Here is a 22,439-nt window from a genome sequence, read left to right as displayed (position 1 = left end):
CGGCCACATTTCCCGCCGCATCTCCACCCCTCCTAACCCTCCCAACGACCCTCGCAATCGCGCCCCTCTCCGCACCCAGGAACACCTCGGCATCGGTATCCCACAGCTCGCAGCGTCCCACGCCCTCGTACACACCGACCACCGCCCTGGCGTCCATACCATCGTTGGTGAATAGGTCTGTGAACACGAATACCTCCCTACCCCCGCCGACCAGCCGCACGGACGCGACGCGCGCGTACAGCTCGATGAGGATGTCGGGTTGCTGATGTTGCTGATGCTGCTGTGGATGTGGCTGCTGTGGATGAGGGAGAGAAGGTAGTGGTGCGGAAGGGGAGGGAGGGGGCGAGGGTAGTTGTGAGAGCCGGAAGATCGTACGGATCACGACTCGCGCGGATAGGCCGTCGACGGCGCTGCGCGGACGTACTGGTGTCGGGAAGCGCCGGGTGTAGTGCGCTAGGGTTGAGATGGGTGTGGGCGTGGTGCTGCTGGGCGTGCTGGTGGTGCTGGTGAGCGGGGTGGTGGGCGTGCTGGGGGTGGGCGGGGTGCTGGGGGTGGTGGGCGTGGTGGGACCAGTGTGAGTGAGTGGGGTGCCGCGAGTAGGTGGTAGAGGTGGGCGCATGAAAGGCGGTAGTAGGGGGCGAGGGGTGTGCGGAATGGGGGCGGCTGGTGCGGAAGGCGGTGGCTGCTCGGACGGCGCCGGCGAGTGCATGAAAGGCTGTAGTAGGGAGCGAGCGGTGTGCGGAATGGGGGCGGCTGGTGCGGAAGGCGCTGGCTGCTGCGACGGCGCCGGCGAGTGCTCGCGGATGAGTATGTCGGCCTCGGAGTCGAGTTCTGGGAATGGATATTCATCCTCGCCATCCATGCCATCCTCGTCGAGCTCTGAAGGGTACTCGTAGTTGAGCTCTGAAGGGTAGCCGTGGTCGAGCTCCGAAAGCGGGTATTCATCCACCTCGTCGAGCTCCGGGAACGGATATTCATCCTCGTCGAGCTCGATTTCGGTGGGTACATCGGCTTCCGGGGGTGAATAGGGAGCGGCAGAACCAGTGGACAAGTTTTGCTGCTGCTGATGCTGCCGCTGCGCCGAGTGCTGGTTCGCACCAGCAGCGCGGTCGACAGAGTTGGCGGCTTCCAAGAGGTCCGAGTCGTCGATGTCGAGGTCGTCATAGTAGTCGGCCTCTTCGGGTTCCATTCCGTCTAGTGAGTCGTACATCGTGTTGGTGTTCGAGTTGCTATTGTGACTGGCTGGTGGGGTTGTTGGTGTGGTTGGTTGGTCGAGTGAGTGAGTGTGTGAGTGAGTGTGTGAGTGAGTGGGTTGCGGAAGTGTGGTGGTTGAGTGATGGAAACTTAAAGGAGGAACAATCACTCGGCGACGACCAATTCGGTTCAGTGCATGCTATTGTTGCCGACTGGTATCAATCTCGTTCATCTCATTCAATCTCGTTCAATCTCTCTAATCTCTCTAATCTATGCCCCCATCTACATCTACATCTATCTTCTATCCAGAGTTTTATGCAATTTATTCTCCCTCATCGCGGCGATCGTGAGCAGTCCGAGTGTGCCCAGAGCAAACCCGACAGTAAACACCATCCTCAGGGCGCTCATATACGCATCCGTGACCTCTCCCTTCCACGGCTGGACGAGCTTCGCAACTTCACCAAAGTCTTGCAGAACTCTACGGATGACCTCCCCCGCCTCCTCACCATCCCCCAATTGCTTGAGTAGGTGAGTGCGCAGTGAAGTCTGAAACACCGCGCTTCCCACCGCGGCGCCAATGGTGCCACCGGTAGCACGGAACAGATACGACGAGGAGGTAGTAGTCGCCTGCTCCGAGTGTTTCACCGCCGCGATGAGCGACAGCAGGCCCACGGTGAGCGTTGCACCGTACCCCATGCCAAAGAAGAGTAAGTACAGCATCTGTGGCCAGCGCGGAGTGTGCAGCGTGAAGGTGCAGAACAGCCCGGTGCCGAGATTGAACACGAACATGGAGGCGAGGCCGAGCCGGTAGTAGCGCCCCGTGCGATTCATGATTAGACCTGCGCCGAGGGAACCGATCGAGATTCCGACGGAAAAGGGCATAAGGTTCACTCCTGCTGCGGTGGCGGAGGCGCCGCGGAGCATGGAGTAGATGGGGATGAAGAAGTACTATCTGCAGTGAGACGATGTTCTTGTAGAGGGATGGAGGAAGAGAGGCTTACCACGCAGTATACACTCATCACCATGAACAGCATTGTCAAGCACGATGCCAGAACCGTCCGGTCCTGCAGACTCTTCAGTGGTATCACCGGTTCCTTGGCGATGAACTTCTCGGTGTATATGAATCCCGCCAGGAACACCACACTCAGCGACAGAGCGATCAGCACCAGCGGATGAGTCCATGGAACCAATGTTCCACCAGTATTGAGTGCGAGCAGAAACAACATCAGGAACATGACTAGGTTGAGGGCTCCAAGGTAGTCGACACGCTTGTGCCGAGGACCTTCTATCTTCTTGATTGGAATATTGACGTAGAGGAAGACGAATATGCTAGAGACCACGATTATGGGGATCTGGGTACTCCGTTAATGAGCGACGGCCATCTCCATTCTAGTATACCATAAACTGACCTGCAGGATGAACGCCCATCTCCACCCGATAGTGTCGTTCACAATACCGCCATAGAGCCCACCCAACGCCGCGCCAGTTCCATACGCCAAGTTACCACCGCTAACACGCATTCATCAGCACCCTTCGCACCGCTTCCCACAGCTCCCCACAGCACCAACCAACCCTTGCACCACGCCCCTGCGTCTCAACGGCACCAAATCCGTCGCGACAATCGACGAAATAGCGGTCATGCCGCCGCCGCCGGCACCGGCGAGGATCCTCCCGGCAATCATACCATACTCATCCCTAGCGAACCCACACAAGAGGGTGCCGACGGCGAACAGCGTATTGCAGGCGAGCAGTCCCCCACGCCGCCCATAGATATCCGTCAACTTCCCGAACAGCGGCTGCAGCGCCGCTTGCGCGATCAGGTACGCGGTCGTGATCCACGAAAGCGAGGCGAAGGAGTTGAATTCGCTGCTGATGGGCGCGAGGAGCGTGCTGATTACTGTGGTGTCGAGCGAGGAGAGGAATACGCCGATCTGTTGGCGAGGGTCAGTGGAGATCTTGTTGATTTTTTTCCCCAGCAGGGAATAACACACCCAGACGGAGAGCAACACGGCAACTAGCTTCGCCGTGGGAAGCTCCTGCGCAACTGGAACGTCGTCGGCGGTGTTACTTTCGACCGCATCCCCGAGCAGTGGAGACTCCTCGGAAGCAATCGGTGCTTCGCGTTCGGCGTCGTGAGGCATCTTGGTAGAGAAGCTGTGAGGTGGTCGTGTGTTGTGATATGTTCCTAGGTCATGTCATGGTCATCGGCGTTTAGTTAAGGACTGCTCCCGTGTCGATCATCGGTAGTACCCGGTTAGGAATTGCATGGTTTGATTTTAGCTCAACCCCGAAGTTGCCGCGTGGGAGTAACAAAGTAAAGAGCTGTTTCGTTTTAATACTTGGACCGGCTGCGGTTGCTTGCACGTTCATGGGCTTAATTTATAACGACAAGATTGAAAGCTCAAACTGTATTTATGATTCGGAACCCAGGCTGTGATACCTAGCGCGAACTCTGTTGCCCAAGAATAACAAATCGTACGCACTGTTCTGGAATGTAAAAGTTGTGGTATCTTGCATGATATTCTATTCCGTGCTGCAAAGACAACTCCGCCAGCTGGTATCTAATACTCCATCGCATCCTCCAAAATTCCCGTCAACACCTCCCGCTGCCGATCAACCTCCTCCTCAAACGACGGCGCCAACATGAGTACTCGTCTCTGCGGCAGCGTAGCCTCGACGAGCCCCTCAATATCGCCACTTCCATACCCCAACCCCTTGATACCCATGGGCTGATCTCCCAGCTTCGCCAGGAACTTCTTGATCGCATCACTCAGGATCGCGCCGGCGTCTTCAGCCCTAGCATTGGAGATATCGACACCAAACAGCTCTGCGGCCTGCAGATGTCTCTCCGGATTCGAAGCGGCGGTGAAGGCAAAGACGGCGGGTGCGGTAACAGCCACAGAGACTCCGTGCGGGATCAGAGGGTAGTCGACAGCGTAGCCGGCTTGCTTATAGCCGGGATTGCCGCCGGAGATGCCGTAGGATAGGCCGTGGCAGAGATGCACACCGGCATTGCCGAAGCCTACGCCGGCGAGCGTCGCGCCGAGGAGCATCTGCGATTGGGCTTCCTCGTCGGAGGGGTCGTGCACAGCCCGCGGGAGGTATTTGATGGTCATCTGCAGCGCACGGAAAGAGAAGACGTCGCTGATGGGGTTGGCACCTTGGTAGGCTGGGCTGTATAGATGTCAGCTGGAACACCCAGAGGGAGGCGAGGAGTGATCAAACCGTAGGATGGGGTTTGTGGGGCGAGGAGTCCGCTCGTGGAAGGGGATTGCGGTATATGACTCCAATGCGTGGCAGAGCACATCCAGACCCGAGGCTGCAGCCACGGCAGAGGGCATAGTGCGAGTGTTCAAAGGGTCGCATATACCCAGCGTTGGCTTCAGTGCACGATGCGCAATTCCTGTCTTGGCCTTCTTATCCACAAGATCGCTGTATTCTGTCAGCAGTAGAAATTTGCCTGGGTACGAGTGGAACAGACAAGATAGCGGTTCCCGTAGTTTCACTACCAGTTCCAGCTGTCGTGGGAATACAGATGAGAGGCTTCAACTGCTTCGTAATCGGCAGTCCTTTCCCGAGCGGCGCATTAACCTGTCACTCCATCAGCACCACCCATCGCTCCCCTTCCAGAGCTACCTACAAAGTCAAGGAAATCCGCCTCCGGGTACGCCGTGTACAGGTTCACAATCTTTGCCGTATCCATAACACTGCCACCGCCCACGGCGAGGATCGCGTCGACCGGGTGTTTCTTGCCAAACTCGATCGCATCTTTAACGCTGTAATCCTTCGGCTCGACATGCACCTTGTCGTAGATTTCGTACTGTATTCCCTCGCTCTCCAGCGCCTCAATGGCCACGCGCATCGGCCGCAGCTGCGCAATCGTCTTGTCCGTCACCACCAGCACCTTCTTCGCCCGCATGTTCTTGAAGTCCATGCCGACTTCGCGCGTCGAGCCGGGGCCGAAGCGGATACTCGACGCTTTGTGTCCCCCCCAGAATCAGCATCCCATGGAAGGATGGAGGGAGCAGGGCTAGCTACCGGCCATCTCAAACGCATACTCCTTCTGCCGGCTGACGTCCATTCCGGGCGTCGCCATGAACCTCTGAGCCGTCTTCGCGGCCTGGGCGAAATTGTGCGGGTGCATGGGATTGCCGTGGCAGGGACACGACGGGGGGTGGGACTGGATGGTGCGGAGGGCATTGGTAGCCCGTGTGCGAGCCGTAGCTGCTATGCGTGACAGTACCATCGTTCGTTGGGAATTGAATTGTGTGCGGAATTGTTTTCTGCAGAGGAGGAGGAAGCTGGCTGGCCGTTGGAGCTTGGGGGGTTTTATTTTACGGCTTTGCGGATGAGCGGTACTGATCTGCCGCTCGGGAGTCCACTTGGTGGGGTGTGGGGAAGCTCCGCGCGCGGGTTGCGATGTCGGTAATCCACAGTGTGGGGAAGCGGAAGCTCCAATGCAGCTAAGCTAGCTAACTTCTGGTCGTGCCGAACGTACCGTGCGAGTGCTGGGTACATGATGCAACATTTTGTGGAACGGAGCGACGGGCTTTCAAGTCCGATTCATTGACTGTCAAGGTCAATGTGCTTTATCGATACCGAGGTTTGCTGCTGGGAACGTCTAGCAAGGTATCAATTTTACTCGAATGAACCATAATCCGCGCGTGGTGGGTAGACGGATTGAACACTTTTTCATGGTTCAATGGCAGGGTGAATGCGTCCTGTAGGTGTAAGTGGGCAGCCCCATTACCTAGAACCCTAGGCCAAATCACCTGCAATCCAGGCTTGAACACAATGCTTCTCGAAAGCTTAGAATCTGCCCCGTCTCTACTCCAATCACAGGGAGGATATGGTATGATATGTGCGATTGATATACCTACGCAGTTGGGAAGAGCCGGCCCGGTCAAACATGGCCATATCAACTGGGGAAGTGGCCATATCAACTGGGGAAGTGACCAGAGCGTAGCATTCGCACGCGAGTAAAGTTTCCACAAGTCCCGGTCATATGGGTTTGTGGCACATGATATTTACTGCTATGCACCAAAGGAAATACAGAATCATCACACATATGAATCTCTTTGTGCAAGTACGGACCAAGCCAACATTTACGGCGCGGCATCACTCTTCTTGAGCGCTCCATTCTGCATGACCCTATTCACACTGTCAGCCCATTCCTTCTCTTTTCTGAGGGTAAGACGTACTCAATCCAGTAGTTATCTGGATCCAGGATGAAAGCCACGGTGTTTACGCGGCCCTCATTGAGGCGCTTCCTCCAGCTGACACCAAGATCCTCGAATCGCGCGCAAGCGTCTTGGACGTTGTCGACGGAGATGCACACATTCTACTGAGTGTTAGTCGGTGCGTGAGGAATCGAAGCTACCTAGGAGAGAGAGGGGCATACGCCGAAGCCCTGCGGATTAGTGTTGCCGTTGTGGTAGGCAAAGTTAGGATCGTTCTCCGTGCCGTAGTTCCAAGTCAGTTCGAGCAGCTGTGGACGTCAGTACTCTACTCGTGCTAGGAGATGGATAGTTCACGCACGCCCTCCCGCCCCGCCAGCTGCTCCCTCGTTAAATCTCCATCCTCGCCTGGCCGACGGTAGCCGAGGAAGTACAGGTTGAACTTGCTGTCTGGGTTCTCCATCGTGCGCAGCAGACTCATTCCCAGGACGCTCCTGTAGAAATTGAGAGATTTATCCACATCCTTCACGCGGATCATAGTGTGGTTGAACCTATACGTCTCGAGATCCGTGGTGGTAGCCTCAGGGTCGCTGCCCGCCTGCCCAATGAGCTCGATCCAGTACCCGTCCGGATCCAGGGCGAAGGCGATATCCTTCATCCTGCCGTCGGAAAGCTTCTTCTGGAAGCGGACGGAGTTTGATTCGAGGTGGGAGCACGCCGCCTGGATGTTGTCGACGGAGAAGCAGATGTGGCCGAAACCCCGGCCCGGGTCCGAGTTGCCCGAGGCGACTTTGAAGTCCGGGTCGTCCTCCGTGCCGTGGTTGTGCGTGAGCTCCAGCACGGACTCGCGGTCGTTCCAGTGGTTGCCGCCGCTCTCGGACTTGGGGCTGTCGAAGGCGAGGAAGTACAGCGAGTACTTGACGTCGTCGAAGTGGAGCCTGGGGTGCGACGGAGTTAAGCATATTAACCCCTCCGAGGGCATGGGAAGTGGTACTTGTGGATCAATTTCATACCGAAGTTCTCGGAATAGAACTTGACTGCAAATATTCCCAATGAGTATCGTCATTGCAGTGATATAAGAACGAGCGGGCGGACGTACTGCTGACTTTGGGATCCTTCACCCGCAGCCTGACATCCATCCATTGTCAGCGCTCCATTCCCCCCATAATATCTCTTTATTCTTTAGCATACATCGTGTGGCTCAGCTTGTAACGCGAGGTGTTGGTTGAGTACGCCATCTTTGCAATTGTCGTTGTGGTTACGATTGTAGTTCGGAGATGAGATTGAATGGTGCGGAGTCGTGAGAATAGTGGTGGAAGGGTCATGTCGATCTATTCAGCAATGTGGGGTCGAGATGGATGACGTTAGGTGGGCGGCAAGTTCCGACGGAATTACAAACCAGAACTGTCCGTCTGCGATGAGTACTCAGGAATCTAGGGACGTATCTATGGCTTGAGGAATAGGATTAGACAGGAGTGCGAGGGCCGCCTCTTGTCTAGCCGGACCGATTTCATTTTCCGAGAGAGCTTAAGAGCAGCTAAAGCAATTGATAGCGCAATCATCAGTGATCACTTGCGGGAAAACAACATCGGCCAGATCACACACCCTCTCTCGTCAACACGGCATTTCGAGAAGATTGATTGATCGCCTATCCGGCACTGACGGCCCGCTTTGAAGCAAAACATAAAACCAGTTCAGAACCCTTACTCGCCAGCAAAGCAAAGTCTAGACGCACCGCACAGAAGAAGCAGAATCAAATAACAAAGCCGTCTACGTGACAGATAAACACAAAAAAAAGGAGACCCCCATCAGAACAGAATGCTATTACAGAACCCACACCTCAACTCCAAACGAAAGCACGTCTTCAAAGGCCTTCCGGTAGCTCATACCCGCCCAGCTCCTTCTCGAGGTACTGTACCAACGCTTGTGCCTGCGTCTTCAGCAGACCCAACCCACCTCCAACACCCGCCTTAACACTTGAAGGCCCAGCACTCCCCAGTGTTCCATTCCCGCCGACACTCCCTTGGCTGTGCGCACTGCTCCTGGAGCTGCTGTACCGGGGCGTATTCGGCTTCGTCGGCCCGATTAGACACAGCAGCACGCGTGGCGCAACAAGCGCTATATGCATGTTGTACTCCTCAAACTCGAGGGTGAGCGTCTTCAATCCGTCGTCGTCTTCGGTCGTCGAGGAGTACGTGCTCCAGATGTTGGCGGCTAGCGCGGCGTTGGTGCGCGCCTTCTTCGCGTCGGGGGCGACGGGGGAGGTGCCGGTTGCCAGGAGGGAGCCGGAAGGGGTGAAGAGTCTGCGACGGATTAGCATTGGACGAGGAGGAGGGAGGAGCTGGCCGGAGGAGGAGGACGCACAGTGCCGACGAGACATTGGGACTGATGGATTGCGAGAGCAGTTGGGTTAGGGGCTTGGTTTTGAGCATGATTGCGATCGGAGTCGTGGTATGCGTGTGTTGAAATGTCCGAGAAGCGGCGACTGAACCCGAACTCTTCGAGCTTCACTTCTTCGGAGGAGGAGTGAGGGTGGTGAGTGTTGATCGGCCGCGGGAGTTCACCTGCACCCTTGGAAACACGAGGTGCTTGGGTGCCTTTACGCGCTCGGTCGAGCTCTTGGCACCTTGGTCAGCAACATCAAGTAGTGCCGTGTAACTGTAACACCGAATGGAGCTTCGAGAAGCACAGATGGAGCTTGTATGGGATAGGTACAAATTCGAGGCAAGCTGGCGGCTAATCTAAAGTGATTACCAGCTATGTACGATCTCTATTCCTGCAGAAGCACAAATTGCTGTAGACTCTAGAGTCCGTGCAACTCATCTTGTGGCGCTATGTATGTTCGAAGACACGCCTAGCATGTAGATAATTGGAGGTGGGGGTTTAGGAGAGGAGCATCACAGTTTGCTGGCCATCAAAAGTATAAGTATTGATCCGCGAGTCCGTCGATGTTGCCGCTACTGCTAACTACAGTCTAAGCGCCGCAAGTGATCCCATCTCAAAGTTTCCCCTCCCCACCGTCGTCCTTAAACTTCAAGCTGACACTGTTGACGCAATGCCTCTCGTCCGTCGGTGTATCGAATCCCTCTCCCTTGAAGACATGTCTGCGGTATTGATCAGCCATCATACTCCCACACCGGTGCATCACGAAACGTACCCAAGATGCCCTCCACAGTTCGCACACATAATCTCTGTGCGTCTCATCCCGTACATGCCATCCTCCTTCCTCACGATCGCTCCCGGAATACCCTCAAAGAACGCCGGCCACCCGCATCCACTCGAGAACTTGGTGGTGACTTTGTACAGCGGGGTGTCGCAGCCGGCGCAGTTATAGACTCCGGAGGAAGCTTTGTGGTGGTTGTAGTCTCCGCTCCCGGGGGGCTCGGTCCCCTTCTCACGGAGAATCCGGAACTGCTCGGGAGAGAGTATGGCGCGCCATTCGCTCGATGACTTTTGAACGGGGAAGCTGGAGGTGTCGGGGGCGGAGGTGGACATGTTGGTGCCCATGGATGTAGGAAGGAAGCGAGTGCTAGTATTGATGGTGATGATGGGGCGGATGCTTCGGTAGTGTAGAAGACGACGGGTTACAAAAGAGTGCATCGGCGTGGGATATATATATTCGAGTCGGAGTTACTCTCTCTGCCTTTGGTGCGATGTTGAGTACGCCTGCCTAAGTATTTGTATCGTAGAGTAACGTGGGGCTTATGGTGGAGCAGATGCACCGGCACTGCCACAGGGATTTGGAATCCATTTCGTCATCACCACCCACCAGCATCAGCGGCAAATTAGGTTTCGATTCGGGCCAGGCCGGCGATCGCGACGGAATACCACTCCATCCGCATCGGCTCGGGATTGCTCACTCGGCTTCTCGGAGGTTGTTGTTGAGATGCCGACGAGAGAAGCCGTTGCTCTCATACGTCATTCGGCATTGGGCCCCGGAACACAGCACAGCCGAGCCGAGCCTTCGCGCCACCTGTGCCCAGCCGTGCCCCGCTGTCGCGTTTTTTTTGGTGTGTGTGCGTGAAATGAAATTTCGAAAGGAGGATTTGCCGCGCGTAGTCACGTGAACGAAGCAAAAACATAACTTCACGCTTTACGTAGACGGTGTCTCGTATCTGGAGCGGTTACGTGTCGGAGACGAACGAAGCCTCCTACTTCGGACTCGGACTCGGGATTCCAGCTATGTTGTTGCGCTGCTCCGCCAATCCTTCTTCATCGGGTTCGTTTCGTTTCTTCTTCAACATGAAAACAAACAAAACCGTTCCCCGAGACAACCATCCAGCCAACCAAACGCTCAGAAGTTAACCCCCCTCCCTCTCCCCCGTCAGCCAAAGCCCAGCCACTACAGTCTTTCCGCTTTCCATTTCCGGTTCGCCCGTCCTCCAATCTTTATTCTAGAGTCCTGGCTGCCTCTGTCTTGTGTCCACACCACACATCCACTCTGACAATCACCTCCACCACCAAAAGAGCCACCCCATCGCGCGACCCCAACCGACCCCATCCCAACCAACACTCGCAAACATCCTTCCCTTCCTTCCCCCCCAGCGGAAGGGAATCACCAACCCTCTTCGACACCACCCCTCTCCCTCCCGTCTTCTTTTCTCTTCTCCCTCTCCTTCGCATTCTATTTCGCTTCCGTTCTCTCATACGCTTGCTCTGGACTGCAGGCTTCTTCTCTTTAATTGATTGAAACCCAAAAAAACAACAAAACACCCTTCTCGGTAGAAAAACGATCGCCAATTCGTGGCTCGGATCGTCCCTGCGTTGTTGTTGTGATTGTTGTTGTGGTCGTGTCTCCTAAGCATGGTTCACGCGTGAAGTTCGTTTCGACCCGCAACAGAAAAGAGGAGGCCTTTGAAGATAGGACTTTCTCGTCGCTCACAACACCCCACTCGCTCCTTCAATTTCGGCAGTCACTCGGTCGATGATGGCCACACAAGTGTCGTCCATTCCACAGGCTACGGCTGCAATGACGACGCACACGACGACAACGACTACGACCAGGAGGGCACCCCTCACCAACAACCCCAACGCGATCAACTCTCCGTTCCAGATGACAGCGGCCTCCACCAAACGCTCGCGGTCCCAGAGCGCACAGAAGGACGCCTCCTTCGGCCAACCCCCGCCGAAAAAACAGGCCGTCGACATCAACCCGGCGATCCTACGTACGCCTGTTCGTCGTTCGCGTGCCGAACCCGGGGCCGGTGGTGGAGAAAATGCTGTTGCAAAAGCTAACAACCCTTCCAAGAGGGCACCCGCTCGCTCTACGCGTCCAGCTACTACTACGGGTGCACCACCGCCTTTTGTCGATATCGCCGGTCGTGGGCGTAAAGTTCAGCCGGATGCTCCCTTCGCAATCGATTCCACCTCCCACGCCGAGCGTGCTCGTAAGGCTTCAAAGGCTGTTGTGCAGCAGATACCTCAAGCACCCGGTGCCGACCAGCAGACGTTGGATGTGAGAGCCTGGCAAAAGCATTATAGGAAGGCTTTTCCAGCATATGTTTTCTTCTTTGAGAGCATTCCGCAGGATGTCCTGTTGAAGGCACAGAAGCAGATTTCGACCTTGGGAGCGGTAAGTGCAGCCAGCCGTCCTGAAGCGCTTTCATGGTCATCTTTCCCATGTGGGGGAAGACTAAAACTGAGATGAACAGACGTGTGAGAAATATTTTTCGGCAAAAGTCACCCATTTGATCACCAACCGTACCCTACCGTACGACAACTCCTACGCTGCGACTGCTAAATGGAACTCGCGAACCACTGTCAATCCGGCGTTGATAGATCAGAGGGCGGATCAGCGCAAGAGTACACGTGGTGGTGGAACCGATATCTTACTCAAAGCACGAGAGTATGGTATGAAGATCTGGGCTACCGAAAAGCTTGACCGCGTACTCAATGTGCTTTTCGGATTCCCCGCCGAGAGACCTTCGTTGACGGCCCCAAGCCGTCGGGATGCACCCACCCACTCGAAGTACGTGGAGACACAGCCCAATGTCGACCTCTCACATCTGCTGCGCAATGAGAGACTCCACGGTCCCACGGATCGTGACCCTAATGTGGCTGCCAAAGATCTGCACTACTGGAAAGGACCCTACATCTACATCCACGACATGTTTGGTATCAACCGTCCTGTCATCGTGCGGGAGTATCCTAAAGTGCAGCGACGGGAGGATGGCACGTGGCCGCAGTTCCGGAGTGTCAGTGGAGGAAAATGCCCTTTCATCGAAGAGGCAGTTCACCAGCGACGGGATAGGGAACGAGGCATTGTTAGGGAGAAAGTCGAGCAGCCGAAGGCAGCCGAGAAGGAGCGATCGAAGGTCGCTGCTGCTACGGCAGAGGCACGCAAGGACATCAAGCTGATAAAGGAGGCTAAGCCTGTGTCTAAGGTGGCGGAGCAGCAGCCGCACCGCCAGAAGCAGGTCGAATCAATCAAAGAGGCGGCCATTCCCAAGGAACGATCGCCCGCCAAACCACGAACCTACGTCGGCAGGAGCAAGCGTATCCTTGCCGAGCTCAACGCTGCCAATGGCAAGGCTACCACTGCCCGCCCCGCCATTGAGGCCCCGAAACGCGGCACTCGCCTCGAGGGCACTGTTGCCTTTACCGCCACGAACGAGTCCGCGTCCCAAGCTGGCCGTCGCTCCAATGTTGAACCTTGCGCATCTGGTGTGCAGCCATCCAATGTTACTTCTGCTATCCGTTCGCAAATGGTTTCCTCTCACCAAGACCAGCCCGGCCACCGTGCTGGAACTAGCAAGGAAATCCATGCACTGCACAGGAAAGTAGCTGGTAACGTTTTGATGGGTAATCCAGCTGCGAAGTCTGCCAATATGGCACGACGATCGACCGATCTCCTCGCGAGAGCTGCCGAAAACGAGGCCAAGGCACGGGATGTCGATGGACGCTCGAAATTGCTCAAGCCGGTAGAGGAGGATGTTGGATGCACGAATCAACGGGCGGAGCGCAGTCGTGAGACGCCGGTAATCAAGAAGAAGACTAAGGCGGAGCCCAAGCCCGGTTACTGTGAGAACTGCCGAGAGAAGTTTGACGATTTCGAAGAGGTTTGTTGATGCCTGGTTCGTCCCATTTCGCTTGGTTTGGCTAACATAATTTTCAATAGCACACTCTATCGCGGCAACATCGCAAGTTTGCTACCAACAACAAGAATTGGGAGGATCTCGACGATCTTCTCACGCAACTCCGTCGACCAACGAAGGGACCCAGCAGACGCTATCTTTGAAAGCAATACAGCCACCTCCCATCTCAAAACAGACAATAGTATGGTTCCGACTCTTTTTTGAATCATTAATTCCCTTTTCCTCATTACTTGAGGGTTTTTTCTTTGTTTTCTCTTTTCCGTGTGTTTTTCTGCTTAGTTGTCTGCATCATTCACTGGCAATTCCTGTACAGCAGTCTAGTCGGGGTCACTGGGGGGGGGGGTGGTTGTGGGTGGGGAGAAGGGTGAAAGTTGCATCTCTGCTTTTTTTTTTACGATACGGACTTTGAACATTCTCGATCTCGGTCTCCTCCGGGTGTGGGTTTTACCTGTCCTCACGTCTGGCAATCTGCAGATGGGGTGCTTTTTTTGCTGCAAATCTTCTTGCCCGTGTTTGTTCATGAACAAAGGTTAGTTTGTGTGTTGTTTGTCTGCGGATCGTAAGGCGAGCAGTGGCGGGGGCGGGGTTCGTGTAAATAAGGGGCTCGGTGCGGGATAGAGATCAGTCATTGTCTGAAATCACTCACGATGGTGGCAGTGAGGGTCTGTGTGAGTTTTGTGCTGTGGTGACTGTCCCTAAATTCAAACCCGCGTCCGAGCTCTCAAACTTTTGCAAATACCCACAGACCGCCGAGCTTTCTTTTGGTTAAAGTGTAGTAGAGGCAATTCTATTCTGAGCAACTATCGATACCCGAATCCCGAGTTTGCGGCTTGCTCAATTCCTGCGGTGACCCGCTGTTTCGGGTTTCCGCCCTCGATGTCTTCACATACAATCCGGAGAAAACTATCCGAGTAAATATATGGAGCACTCGAGTGGGCAGGTAAATGCTTTCTAGGACCACATCGACAGAGATCCAGTACGGTTCTCGGCCGCAGACTACGGCACGGCGGCGTGAACAGATTCCTCAATAGGTAATTGCCACAGTTGTCAGTACTCAATCGAGTGAACAAGCGACAAGACAGTAAGCTGCCAGGGTGTCCTCGCCGGTGTGCGCCGTTGCTTGGCGACTGAGACATTCCACATCTACATCTCTTCTCAAATAATCGTCTTATTCTCTTTCCCTTTCCTCTCGCAATACTCATTCCATTCCAAAAATCTCCCCTATATAACGGCCGTCCCAACGTACAGGTGTAGGTTTCTATCCGTCCTCCACGTCCGTCTTCCTCCTTTTCCGAGGGAAACCCAATTGCTTTTGGCAGAAGAGCTCGAATCTAACTTTCCTCGCACACACCAACTCAGGTTCTTATCCCTCCCACCCTCCAGTCCGAAACTCTCGTCTCCAAACCCACACACACTTTCCATCCTCCCCACTCCGCAAGGAGAGGTTGTCTGTAATCGCAAAGGCTTTCACTCAGACGCACACCCCCCCCACCCGCCGCTATCCACAATGGCCGAATCCGTAGTCAACGGGCACAACGAAGTTGTGTCCGCTACCGTCGACGAGAGCATCATTGACATCCCAGCCGATGCTGCCCCTGCCGCCGTCGAGGAGACAGAGGAAGCCAGCGCCAGCCTGACTCCCGCGCAGCGCCTGCAGCTGGCAGCGGACGCCGAGGAAGCTGCCGCTCCGAAGAACAAGAACCACGGCAAAGCCCCCCAGAAGAATAGGGAGGCCACTCACATCGACGTTGCTTCGGATAGTGCGTTTCCCTCGCTCGGCGGAGGTCCCTCGAAGGCTAGCATCGCACCCGTCAAGTGGGGTGCCGGTGCGGGCCCTGTCCTGGTTTCGGCTTCGTCTGCACCGGCGGAGTCGAATTGGTCTCCGGCGGTAAAGAGCGCCGGTGGCCAGCAAACGGTCTTTACACTCCTCAAGGGAGACCGTAGGGCCCCAGCGGATATGAGGAGGTCGCAGCAGGACCTGGTCCGTGATATTGCGAGGAAGACGGGGACCAAGATTGAAGTCGCTACGAATATCAGTAGAGGAAGCTCGACATATGTCATTTCGGGAAGCTCCGCAGATGATAGGGATAGAGCAAAGAGGGAGCTGAGGAGGGAGCTGACAGCTACGGTTGGTTTTAAATCCGACTAATAATCTGAGGCTGTAACTGATGATTGGTGGTTAGGTGACCCGTTCAGTATCTGTTCCTGCTGTCACCCGGTCGTTCATCATCGGAAAGGGTGGGTCCAAGATCCAGGAACTTCAGCAGAAGACCTTGACCAACGTCAAGGTTCCCCAGTATGATGCCGCTGACATGGGGGCTGCCGAGCACGAGGACGAGGCTATGATCGATGTCCTCATTGAGGGTGACAGTGAGGGATGTGAGAAGGCCGCCGAGCTGATCACAAAGATTGTCAAGGAGCGGGTATGGCTCACCCCTACCATAACCACCGAGAATGCAGTTGCTGACTTTCATTCCCAACAGGTCATTAAGATTACGCGATCAATCACTGCCTCCGGGAAGCTCTACCCTTTCATTCAGGGCCAAGATAAGAGCAACATCCAGAAATGGGAGGAACTTGTGGACAAAGTTCTCGTTCCAGACTACTTTCACACCACCACGCCAGCACCAAAACTCAGCGAGCCTTCTGGTCCCATCCTGGTGATCGGTGAGAAGTCGGCCGTTGAGCAGGTTGTTGCCCAGATCAAGGAAATGATCAGCTCGCTAGAGGCCGAGGACTACCCCGTCCGTGGTACCGACATTAACTCCCACGAGCCGCAGCTCCTCAAGAGAAACAACTACCAAATCATCAGGGAGGTGTTCGCCGAGACTGGCTGTTCTGTTATTCTTCCCCCTCCAAATGTCTTTAAGGCCTTCATCGTCGGTCCTTCATCAAAAGTGGCCGATGGTTTGAGCGCCATTTTACGGAAATTGGAGGGATACAACACAGCCACCCTCGATCTGTGCACTCCTTTCAAGAATGCACCGAATGGAGCTAAGGTACATGCCATCGATGTCGTGCGGCATATCCAGAAAACATCTCGGGACAAGGTAATTGAGAAAGATTGCGATGTTGACATCACCTACCCTCAAGAAACTCTCTACGACTTGACCAAGCCCTGCCTCATCACGATCATTGGCAAGACTAAGGAAAATGTCAATACAGCCAAAAAGGCTGTCATGGAGCTCTTTGGCGCATACACACCTAAGCGGATATCTGAGATGGAGGTTGAGCCGCTCTACTTCAAGCACATCCTTGGAAAGGACGGAAAGGGGCCTAAAAAGATTTCTGCGGCAACCTCTGTTGAAATCCTTTTCCCACAGGACCCGGAGGATGACAGGATTGCCTTGGTCTACGAAGGTCCATCTACTGATGAGGCTGTGATCTCCGAAGCGTTGGAGAAAGCGAAGGAAGGGATCCGTGAGATTACTAAGGGTCAGGTCGAGATCGTTAAAAAGGTTCTGGAAGTCCCCCAAGAGCTCCACGACAAGTTGCGCGGTGAGCGGAACACAATCATCAATGCCCTCAACCCTACCTCGATCTTTGTCCAGTTCGGTGCTCCTACGGCACGCTTTGGAAGGCCTGCTCCTGCGGCCGATTCGGGTGTTGAAAACACCATCACCCTGCGTGGACCTCCTGGAAATGTCGCCACTATGGCTGCGAACATCAATGCGTTCTTGAAAGACACCGAGGGCCAGGATGCTCCTGCAGTTATCACGGAGCAATTCGAGTACCCTAGACAGTACTCGGGTAACTTGATCGGTTCCAAGGGATCTAACATCAATAAGCTTAGAGACGACCTAGGTGTTGAAATCCGGCTGGACGAGGGCAACGGTAAAATTACTGGTGTCCGGGTCTGCGTCGATGCTGCACGCAAGAAGCTGAACGCACAGCTCAAGGAGCTCGAGGACAAGGCTGTCATCACCATCAAGGTTCCCCAGCAGTACCACGGTGTCATCGTTGGCTCTGAGGGCTCTACCGTTCGGAGACTGGAGGAGCGTTACAACGTGCGCATCAACTTCCCCAAGAAGTCGGAGGAGGACGGTCCTCGCCAGGCTCCCGATGAGATTATTATCCGTGGAAACAAAAAGGGCGCCCAGGAGGCTAGCCAGGAGATCACCGAGCTCTGGAAGTACGAGGCCGACAACAACCACACTGCCACCATCACCGTGCTCGCCAAATCGGTTGGCTACATGTTCAAGAACGCCAGCAAGGACATTAAGCGCCTTCGTGAAGAGACTTCGGCCAGGATCATCATTCCTCAGGAGGACAAGAACTCGGATCCCGAGAGCACAGTCGAGATCAGAATTCGCGGTACCAAAAAGGATGTTGATCATGCGAAGACCGTGCTCTCTAAGATTGCGCAGAATGCGGAGAACACCACCGCAAGAACGATTAGTGTTGACAAGAAATACCACAAGTCTCTGATTGGACCTGGAGGTATGCTTCTCCTTTTTTTCTCCGGTGTCTAGTGTAGGTAGCTGACTAGTTGCAGGTTCGACTTTGAGGGATATCGTCGTTAACGCCGGTGGCCCCGATGACCGCGCTGCTCTGGCTCGCTTGGTCCGCTTCCCTAACCAGGCATCCGAGTCGAACGACATCGTCGTGCAAGGCTCTACCGACATCGTCGACAAGATCGTCGAGGCCATCGAAAATATCGTTGCCGAGAAGGAGAACCAGGTGACCGAAGTCATACAGGTCGCTCCCGAGAGGCACAGGAAGCTCATCGGCCGTGAGGGTATCATCCGCCGTGAGCTCGAGGCCAAGTTCGCAGTCACCCTCGGTATTCCCCGCCAGCGCCCAGGACAGCCCCAAACGAATCCTGATATCAGCATTACTGGTGAGCCTTCGGCCGTCGAGGATGCGAAGGCCCACATCCTCGAATTGACCGAGGAGCCCGAGGGTGAGACTTTGGAGGTCCCCCGCCGTCTTCATCATGCCATCGCCGACGGTGGCCTCTTCAAGCAGCTCCAGCGGGAGTTCAAGGTGACCGTTGACCACAACGGCCTCCCTCGACCCACGAAGCCCGAAGCCCCCAAGCCCAAGACCGCCCAGGACATGCCCCTCATCACCGACGAAGCCGACGAGGACCGCGTCTTCTGGGAGATCGTCGAGAACTCCGCCTCCACCGGCGAGGAGGAGACTTATCCATGGGTCCTTCGTGGGAGTAACCCGGCGAATGTCGCCAAGGCTAAGGCCGAGATCGAGAAGGCTGTCGCCGCCGCCGCGAAACAATCACACACTGGCTTCTTGATCCTCCCCGACCCACGGAAATACCGTTTTGTCATCGGCCCTGGCGGTTCTACCGTCGACCGTATCCGCCGCGAGACCGGATGCCGCATCACCGTGCCACACAACAATCGGAATGGCGGTAGCGGCGACGGGGCAATCACCCTCAATGGTGACAAGGCCGGTCTCGAGAAGGCTAAGGATGCCATCCTCGAGGCTGTCAAGATGGGCGACTCCAACGGCAATAACGGTGGACGACGAGGTGGCGACTATGAGTGATCTAAGTCCTAACTGCGGGGGCCTCCCCCTCCAATCTTGCCATTTCTTTTTTTGTTTTTGGCGGTTTTTGATGCTATTAAATTTACGATGGTTCTTTTTTTTTCTTTTTCTTTTCCTATTGTCTCTCAAAAAGCGGATGGTATAGATGGGCTGGGGATCGGCTGGGGAGGCTTCTTTGTATGTATTTTGAGGGATATATTGTTTCTCTCTTTTTTTCCAATGTGGATGTGTGTGCTTGCTTGGAGGTTTAATCGTAATTACTTCTTTACGCAACTAATGAGCCGAATGGATTTGTACGTATCATGTATTGATGAACGGAGTGGTTTACTCTACTCTATACGAACTGGGCCATCACCATCGTCGTCGTCCATCAGATCAGATCTAACCGTGAAATCCTCATCTATCATCTATCATCTAGGCATTCAAGCAAGGTATCATCATCTTCCTCATCCATCCATCTCGAACCCTTCTCCACCTAGGTAGCCTTAGCCTTAACCATACGCATCATCCCACTCCTCCTCGTCCTCGTCCTGCGGTGGCGGCGGCGGCGGCGACTTCTTCTTGACCAGGTCCTTCCGATCCAGCGGACACGTGCTCTTGAGCTTCAGCCACGGCGCGATGCACTCAAGGTCGAACAGATGATCCCTAAGTTACTCTCCGCACGTCAGCTGCATCCTCCCTCTCCCCCCTCTCCCCGCCCTCCCCCTTCCACCTTCCCCCTCCGCCATCCGGTAGAAGAGTACGAACCTATGACACGGCAACCTCACCACAAGCGGGAACTTATCCTCGAGGAACGGGGTATTACATATGGGACAGGTATCAGCCTCCTTCAACCGAGTCTTCGGCACGCGCTCGAGCATATCCGTAAAGCCCTCTGGCACGCCGGACGCCGGCACCTCCGACGTCGCGTCGTGCGTGAGAGTGTCCAGGATCGACTCCAGGAGCGGCGTGTGCGTCGCCGAGAGCGTGCTGTAGGTTGACGCTAGCGCGCGGAAGGCTGCCGAGGCGGAGGCGGCGCTGGGGAGCGACGATGTGAAGAGGGAGTCGAGGTCGACGGTGGGCGCTGGTCGCCGCCGGGGGACGCGCGGGGTGCGCGGCAGGTTGTGGTCGTCTTCGTAGCTGGCCATGGTGGAGACTCGAGAGTGGGAGCTTCCCCCACTATGATGGTGGCTTGGTGAGGCGGTGGGTTAAATACAGGGTAGGTAGCTCCTAGGACCCTGTGCATTAGGCGTGCGTCACTGATTACGATTACCAAACAAAAAACTTCAGCCTCGTCCCCTCTATCAAAATCGTAGTAGAGTATCTACATATCTTACACGTCCAATTGCAACTATGCATACTTTTTTGTCTACTCCTCCCGCAGCGCCTCGATATCGTCAACCTCCTTTACCGCCTCGACCGAGAGAACGATCGGGTTCTCCTCGCCGACGTAGACACTGTCTTCGATACGGATTCCCATACCACGGAAATGTTTTGGCCAGCGGGAATTGTTGGGAACATATACACCACTGAAGCCGGTCAGCACGGAGTTGAGTTGGATGGATGGGGAAGGGGAACATACGGTTCAACCGTGATGACCTGGCCAGCCGTCAACGGCGCCCTCCTTCCATACGTGCCGCAATCATGTAGATCTACACCCACGTAGTGGCCCACATGGTGCGGAAACAGAACATTTCCCAGTGCATTCCCGCTTAGGTCGAACCCAAGCCTCAACAGCTCCTGTCGTAGTCCGTCCTCCGCGACATGGTGGATCTCGTCCAGTGACAGTCCTGCGTCTGCGCGACAGAGCTTGACGCAGTTACGTTGGACGGTGAGGACGGCATTGTAGAGGTCTTTTTGGGCAGCGGTGAACCGGCCCGAGACGGGCCACGTCCGTGTGATGTCAGTTACGTAGCCGCCGTAGTGCTAACAGTGTTAGTTGGTAGGAAACAACGGGTGGGATGGCGCACTTTACCCCGCCAGCGTCGACTAGAACTAAGTCCCCGTCACTGTCGTTTGAGGGTTAGCACGCGACGGCGTGGACGGACAGCGCGAGGGGAAACACACCGAAGGATATTGTTGTTGTTGGTGTAATGGATCGTCAAGGCGTTCTATAGGTGTTCCGTCAGAACAACACCGACAGAGATGAATGGCGGAAGATATACTTCTCCACCAGCGACCACCGGAACATAAGCGCTCCCATCACAACCGCCGGCCTTAAACTCATACTCAAGGTAAGAGGCAAGGTCCTTCTCCGTCAGAAAGTCTTGTGCCATAGCCTTGTTGTACGCTCTCCCGGACATCTTTCCTGCCTTCCGCATGACAGTAGCTTCAGCACCAGACTTGGTGATTCGCAAGCGGTGCATCGCCGGCTTCAGTGGCTGCGTCCGTTTCCCTTCCAACGCAGAGATGAGCGTAGTGCCCTTCGTCGCGCCAAAGAATACGGTATGTTGAGACTGCGACTGCGAAGGGACATCGACGTATACAGTTTTTGCGGCCTGAATGATTGGAGAGATGTGGTATTGTAGATGGTCCACGTCGTAGGCCTGGAGTTTCTATCAGCTTACAGTCTCGGCTGCACATCAAGGTGGCTCGCACTTTATCAGCATTGAACACCTCCATAGCCCCTTCGATCCCCGTCCTGGAACCCTCCCATAGCTCGGCATGCGCCTCCTTCCCGCGGACAAACAGGTGGAATGTATGTTCGCCCTCTGGCCCGGTCTTTTCTTTGCCGGCGTCAGCTCTCCACAGCACTCCTTCGTAGCAGGGAACGAACCAATCACGGCGACGGACTCGGGCTCGAGAAAGCCCGTGAGGTAGAAGAAATCTGGGTCCTGATGGAACTCATAGAAGACGGGTCCGGACCGGTATTTTATGATTGAGCTGGGGATCACGGCAATGCCACCTTCGGGGAGAGAGGCGGCGAGTTGCGAGCGGCGGAGGGCGTATTCGATCGCAGTTATGCCGGGGGTTACTAGGTAGGATTGTCAATATAGTGGAGAATACGGGAGCGGAATTAACCTACCTTCGCCGGCTTTCAGCAGGTGCGGATGTGTTTCGTGCGTGGGCTGTCCGAGTTTCCGAACTGGCGCAGCTGCGGTGCTCAATTGCGCGCTACGACTTGGTGTCCGGAGGAGTATTCTGGCAGCACAGGATAGTGAGAGGCCACGAGAAAGGAGACCTCGAGTGAAGAGTTTAGAGGACCTCATTGCTGTCGTCATTGGCAGTTGTTGGTGTTGCTTCCTCGCGCATTTTAGAAAGGTTCTTTCCTTCCTCCACGCTTCGTCTGTCTCGCTTAGCTACCCTGAACGTTATAGTGATAGTCACACAGATCACAAAATCTTTTTCCTTGAACAGCCACCACCCTCACCTTCTTGTACCCCACCAAACCATCACCTTATCTACAACCACCTTACCTACATCTACGATCGTCATCAGCAGCACCCACGAACGACGACAAAGAAGAATAGCGCCACATACTATCCAT

General features: G+C 55.1%; 9 protein-coding genes across 9 annotated transcripts; 2 read left to right on the top strand and 7 right to left on the bottom strand.

Moving 5' to 3' along the window:
- Positions 1 to 1,385: 1,385 nt before the first annotated feature.
- BZA05DRAFT_78417 (major facilitator superfamily domain-containing protein) lies at positions 1,386 to 3,448 on the bottom strand. Its single transcript, XM_051488631.1, has 5 exons — positions 3,186 to 3,448; positions 2,767 to 3,125; positions 2,604 to 2,703; positions 2,196 to 2,546; positions 1,386 to 2,142 (listed from the first exon to the last, which is right to left on the bottom strand). Exons 1-5 carry the CDS (start codon positions 3,333 to 3,335, stop codon positions 1,489 to 1,491), a joined length of 1,614 nt encoding a protein of 537 aa, XP_051338486.1. The 5' UTR covers positions 3,336 to 3,448; the 3' UTR covers positions 1,386 to 1,488.
- Positions 3,449 to 3,619: 171 nt separating this feature from the next.
- On the bottom strand, positions 3,620 to 5,635 carry BZA05DRAFT_401688 (alcohol dehydrogenase). The gene is made up of 5 exons (XM_051484018.1): positions 5,233 to 5,635; positions 4,835 to 5,172; positions 4,676 to 4,785; positions 4,420 to 4,626; positions 3,620 to 4,368 (listed from the first exon to the last, which is right to left on the bottom strand). The coding sequence occupies exons 1-5, from the start codon at positions 5,438 to 5,440 to the stop codon at positions 3,756 to 3,758; spliced, it is 1,476 nt and encodes a 491-aa protein (XP_051338485.1). The 5' UTR covers positions 5,441 to 5,635; the 3' UTR covers positions 3,620 to 3,755.
- Positions 5,636 to 6,148: 513 nt separating this feature from the next.
- On the bottom strand, positions 6,149 to 7,753 carry BZA05DRAFT_401686 (lactoylglutathione lyase). The gene is made up of 7 exons (XM_051484017.1): positions 7,563 to 7,753; positions 7,471 to 7,499; positions 7,366 to 7,408; positions 6,733 to 7,309; positions 6,596 to 6,682; positions 6,396 to 6,535; positions 6,149 to 6,345 (listed from the first exon to the last, which is right to left on the bottom strand). Exons 1-7 carry the CDS (start codon positions 7,694 to 7,696, stop codon positions 6,300 to 6,302), a joined length of 1,056 nt encoding a protein of 351 aa, XP_051338484.1. The 5' UTR covers positions 7,697 to 7,753; the 3' UTR covers positions 6,149 to 6,299.
- Positions 7,754 to 7,991: 238 nt separating this feature from the next.
- Positions 7,992 to 9,216, bottom strand: BZA05DRAFT_474835 (uncharacterized protein). The gene is made up of 2 exons (XM_051488150.1): positions 8,736 to 9,216; positions 7,992 to 8,674 (listed from the first exon to the last, which is right to left on the bottom strand). Exons 1-2 carry the CDS (start codon positions 8,801 to 8,803, stop codon positions 8,236 to 8,238), a joined length of 507 nt encoding a protein of 168 aa, XP_051338483.1. The 5' UTR covers positions 8,804 to 9,216; the 3' UTR covers positions 7,992 to 8,235.
- Positions 9,217 to 9,218: 2 nt separating this feature from the next.
- BZA05DRAFT_401681 (methionine-R-sulfoxide reductase B2) lies at positions 9,219 to 10,089 on the bottom strand. The gene is made up of 2 exons (XM_051484016.1): positions 9,529 to 10,089; positions 9,219 to 9,475 (listed from the first exon to the last, which is right to left on the bottom strand). Exons 1-2 carry the CDS (start codon positions 9,969 to 9,971, stop codon positions 9,370 to 9,372), a joined length of 549 nt encoding a protein of 182 aa, XP_051338482.1. The 5' UTR covers positions 9,972 to 10,089; the 3' UTR covers positions 9,219 to 9,369.
- Positions 10,090 to 11,340: 1,251 nt separating this feature from the next.
- On the top strand, positions 11,341 to 13,608 carry BZA05DRAFT_339079 (Dfp1/Him1, central region-domain-containing protein; the record flags this gene model as incomplete). The annotated part of the gene is made up of 5 exons (XM_051480917.1): positions 11,341 to 11,557; positions 11,648 to 11,943; positions 12,023 to 12,754; positions 12,866 to 13,429; positions 13,489 to 13,608. 5 exons carry the CDS (start codon positions 11,341 to 11,343, stop codon positions 13,606 to 13,608), a joined length of 1,929 nt encoding a protein of 642 aa, XP_051338481.1.
- A 981-nt stretch (positions 13,609 to 14,589) lies between these two features.
- Positions 14,590 to 19,297, top strand: BZA05DRAFT_474833 (uncharacterized protein). Its single transcript, XM_051488149.1, has 4 exons — positions 14,590 to 15,593; positions 15,649 to 15,888; positions 15,949 to 17,905; positions 17,961 to 19,297. The coding sequence occupies exons 1-4, from the start codon at positions 14,973 to 14,975 to the stop codon at positions 18,971 to 18,973; spliced, it is 3,831 nt and encodes a 1,276-aa protein (XP_051338480.1). The 5' UTR covers positions 14,590 to 14,972; the 3' UTR covers positions 18,974 to 19,297.
- On the bottom strand, positions 19,298 to 20,346 carry BZA05DRAFT_401671 (uncharacterized protein). The gene is made up of 3 exons (XM_051484015.1): positions 20,314 to 20,346; positions 19,721 to 20,211; positions 19,298 to 19,618 (listed from the first exon to the last, which is right to left on the bottom strand). Exons 2-3 carry the CDS (start codon positions 20,098 to 20,100, stop codon positions 19,465 to 19,467), a joined length of 534 nt encoding a protein of 177 aa, XP_051338479.1. The 5' UTR covers positions 20,101 to 20,211; positions 20,314 to 20,346; the 3' UTR covers positions 19,298 to 19,464.
- Positions 20,237 to 22,225, bottom strand: BZA05DRAFT_401669 (peptidase M24, structural domain-containing protein). The gene is made up of 8 exons (XM_051484014.1): positions 21,978 to 22,225; positions 21,729 to 21,926; positions 21,551 to 21,678; positions 21,118 to 21,498; positions 21,020 to 21,063; positions 20,928 to 20,961; positions 20,535 to 20,878; positions 20,237 to 20,481 (listed from the first exon to the last, which is right to left on the bottom strand). The coding sequence occupies exons 1-8, from the start codon at positions 22,171 to 22,173 to the stop codon at positions 20,322 to 20,324; spliced, it is 1,485 nt and encodes a 494-aa protein (XP_051338478.1). The 5' UTR covers positions 22,174 to 22,225; the 3' UTR covers positions 20,237 to 20,321.
- Positions 22,226 to 22,439: the final 214 nt, after the last annotated feature.

This window comes from Tricharina praecox (assembly GCF_024521635.1).
Source record: "Tricharina praecox strain CBS 144465 chromosome Unknown BZA05scaffold_16, whole genome shotgun sequence".
Lineage (NCBI taxonomy): Eukaryota > Fungi > Ascomycota > Pezizomycetes > Pezizales > Pyronemataceae > Tricharina > Tricharina praecox.
The sequence above is the reverse complement of the archived record's forward strand: the minus strand, read 5'-3'. Positions and strand labels throughout refer to the sequence as shown.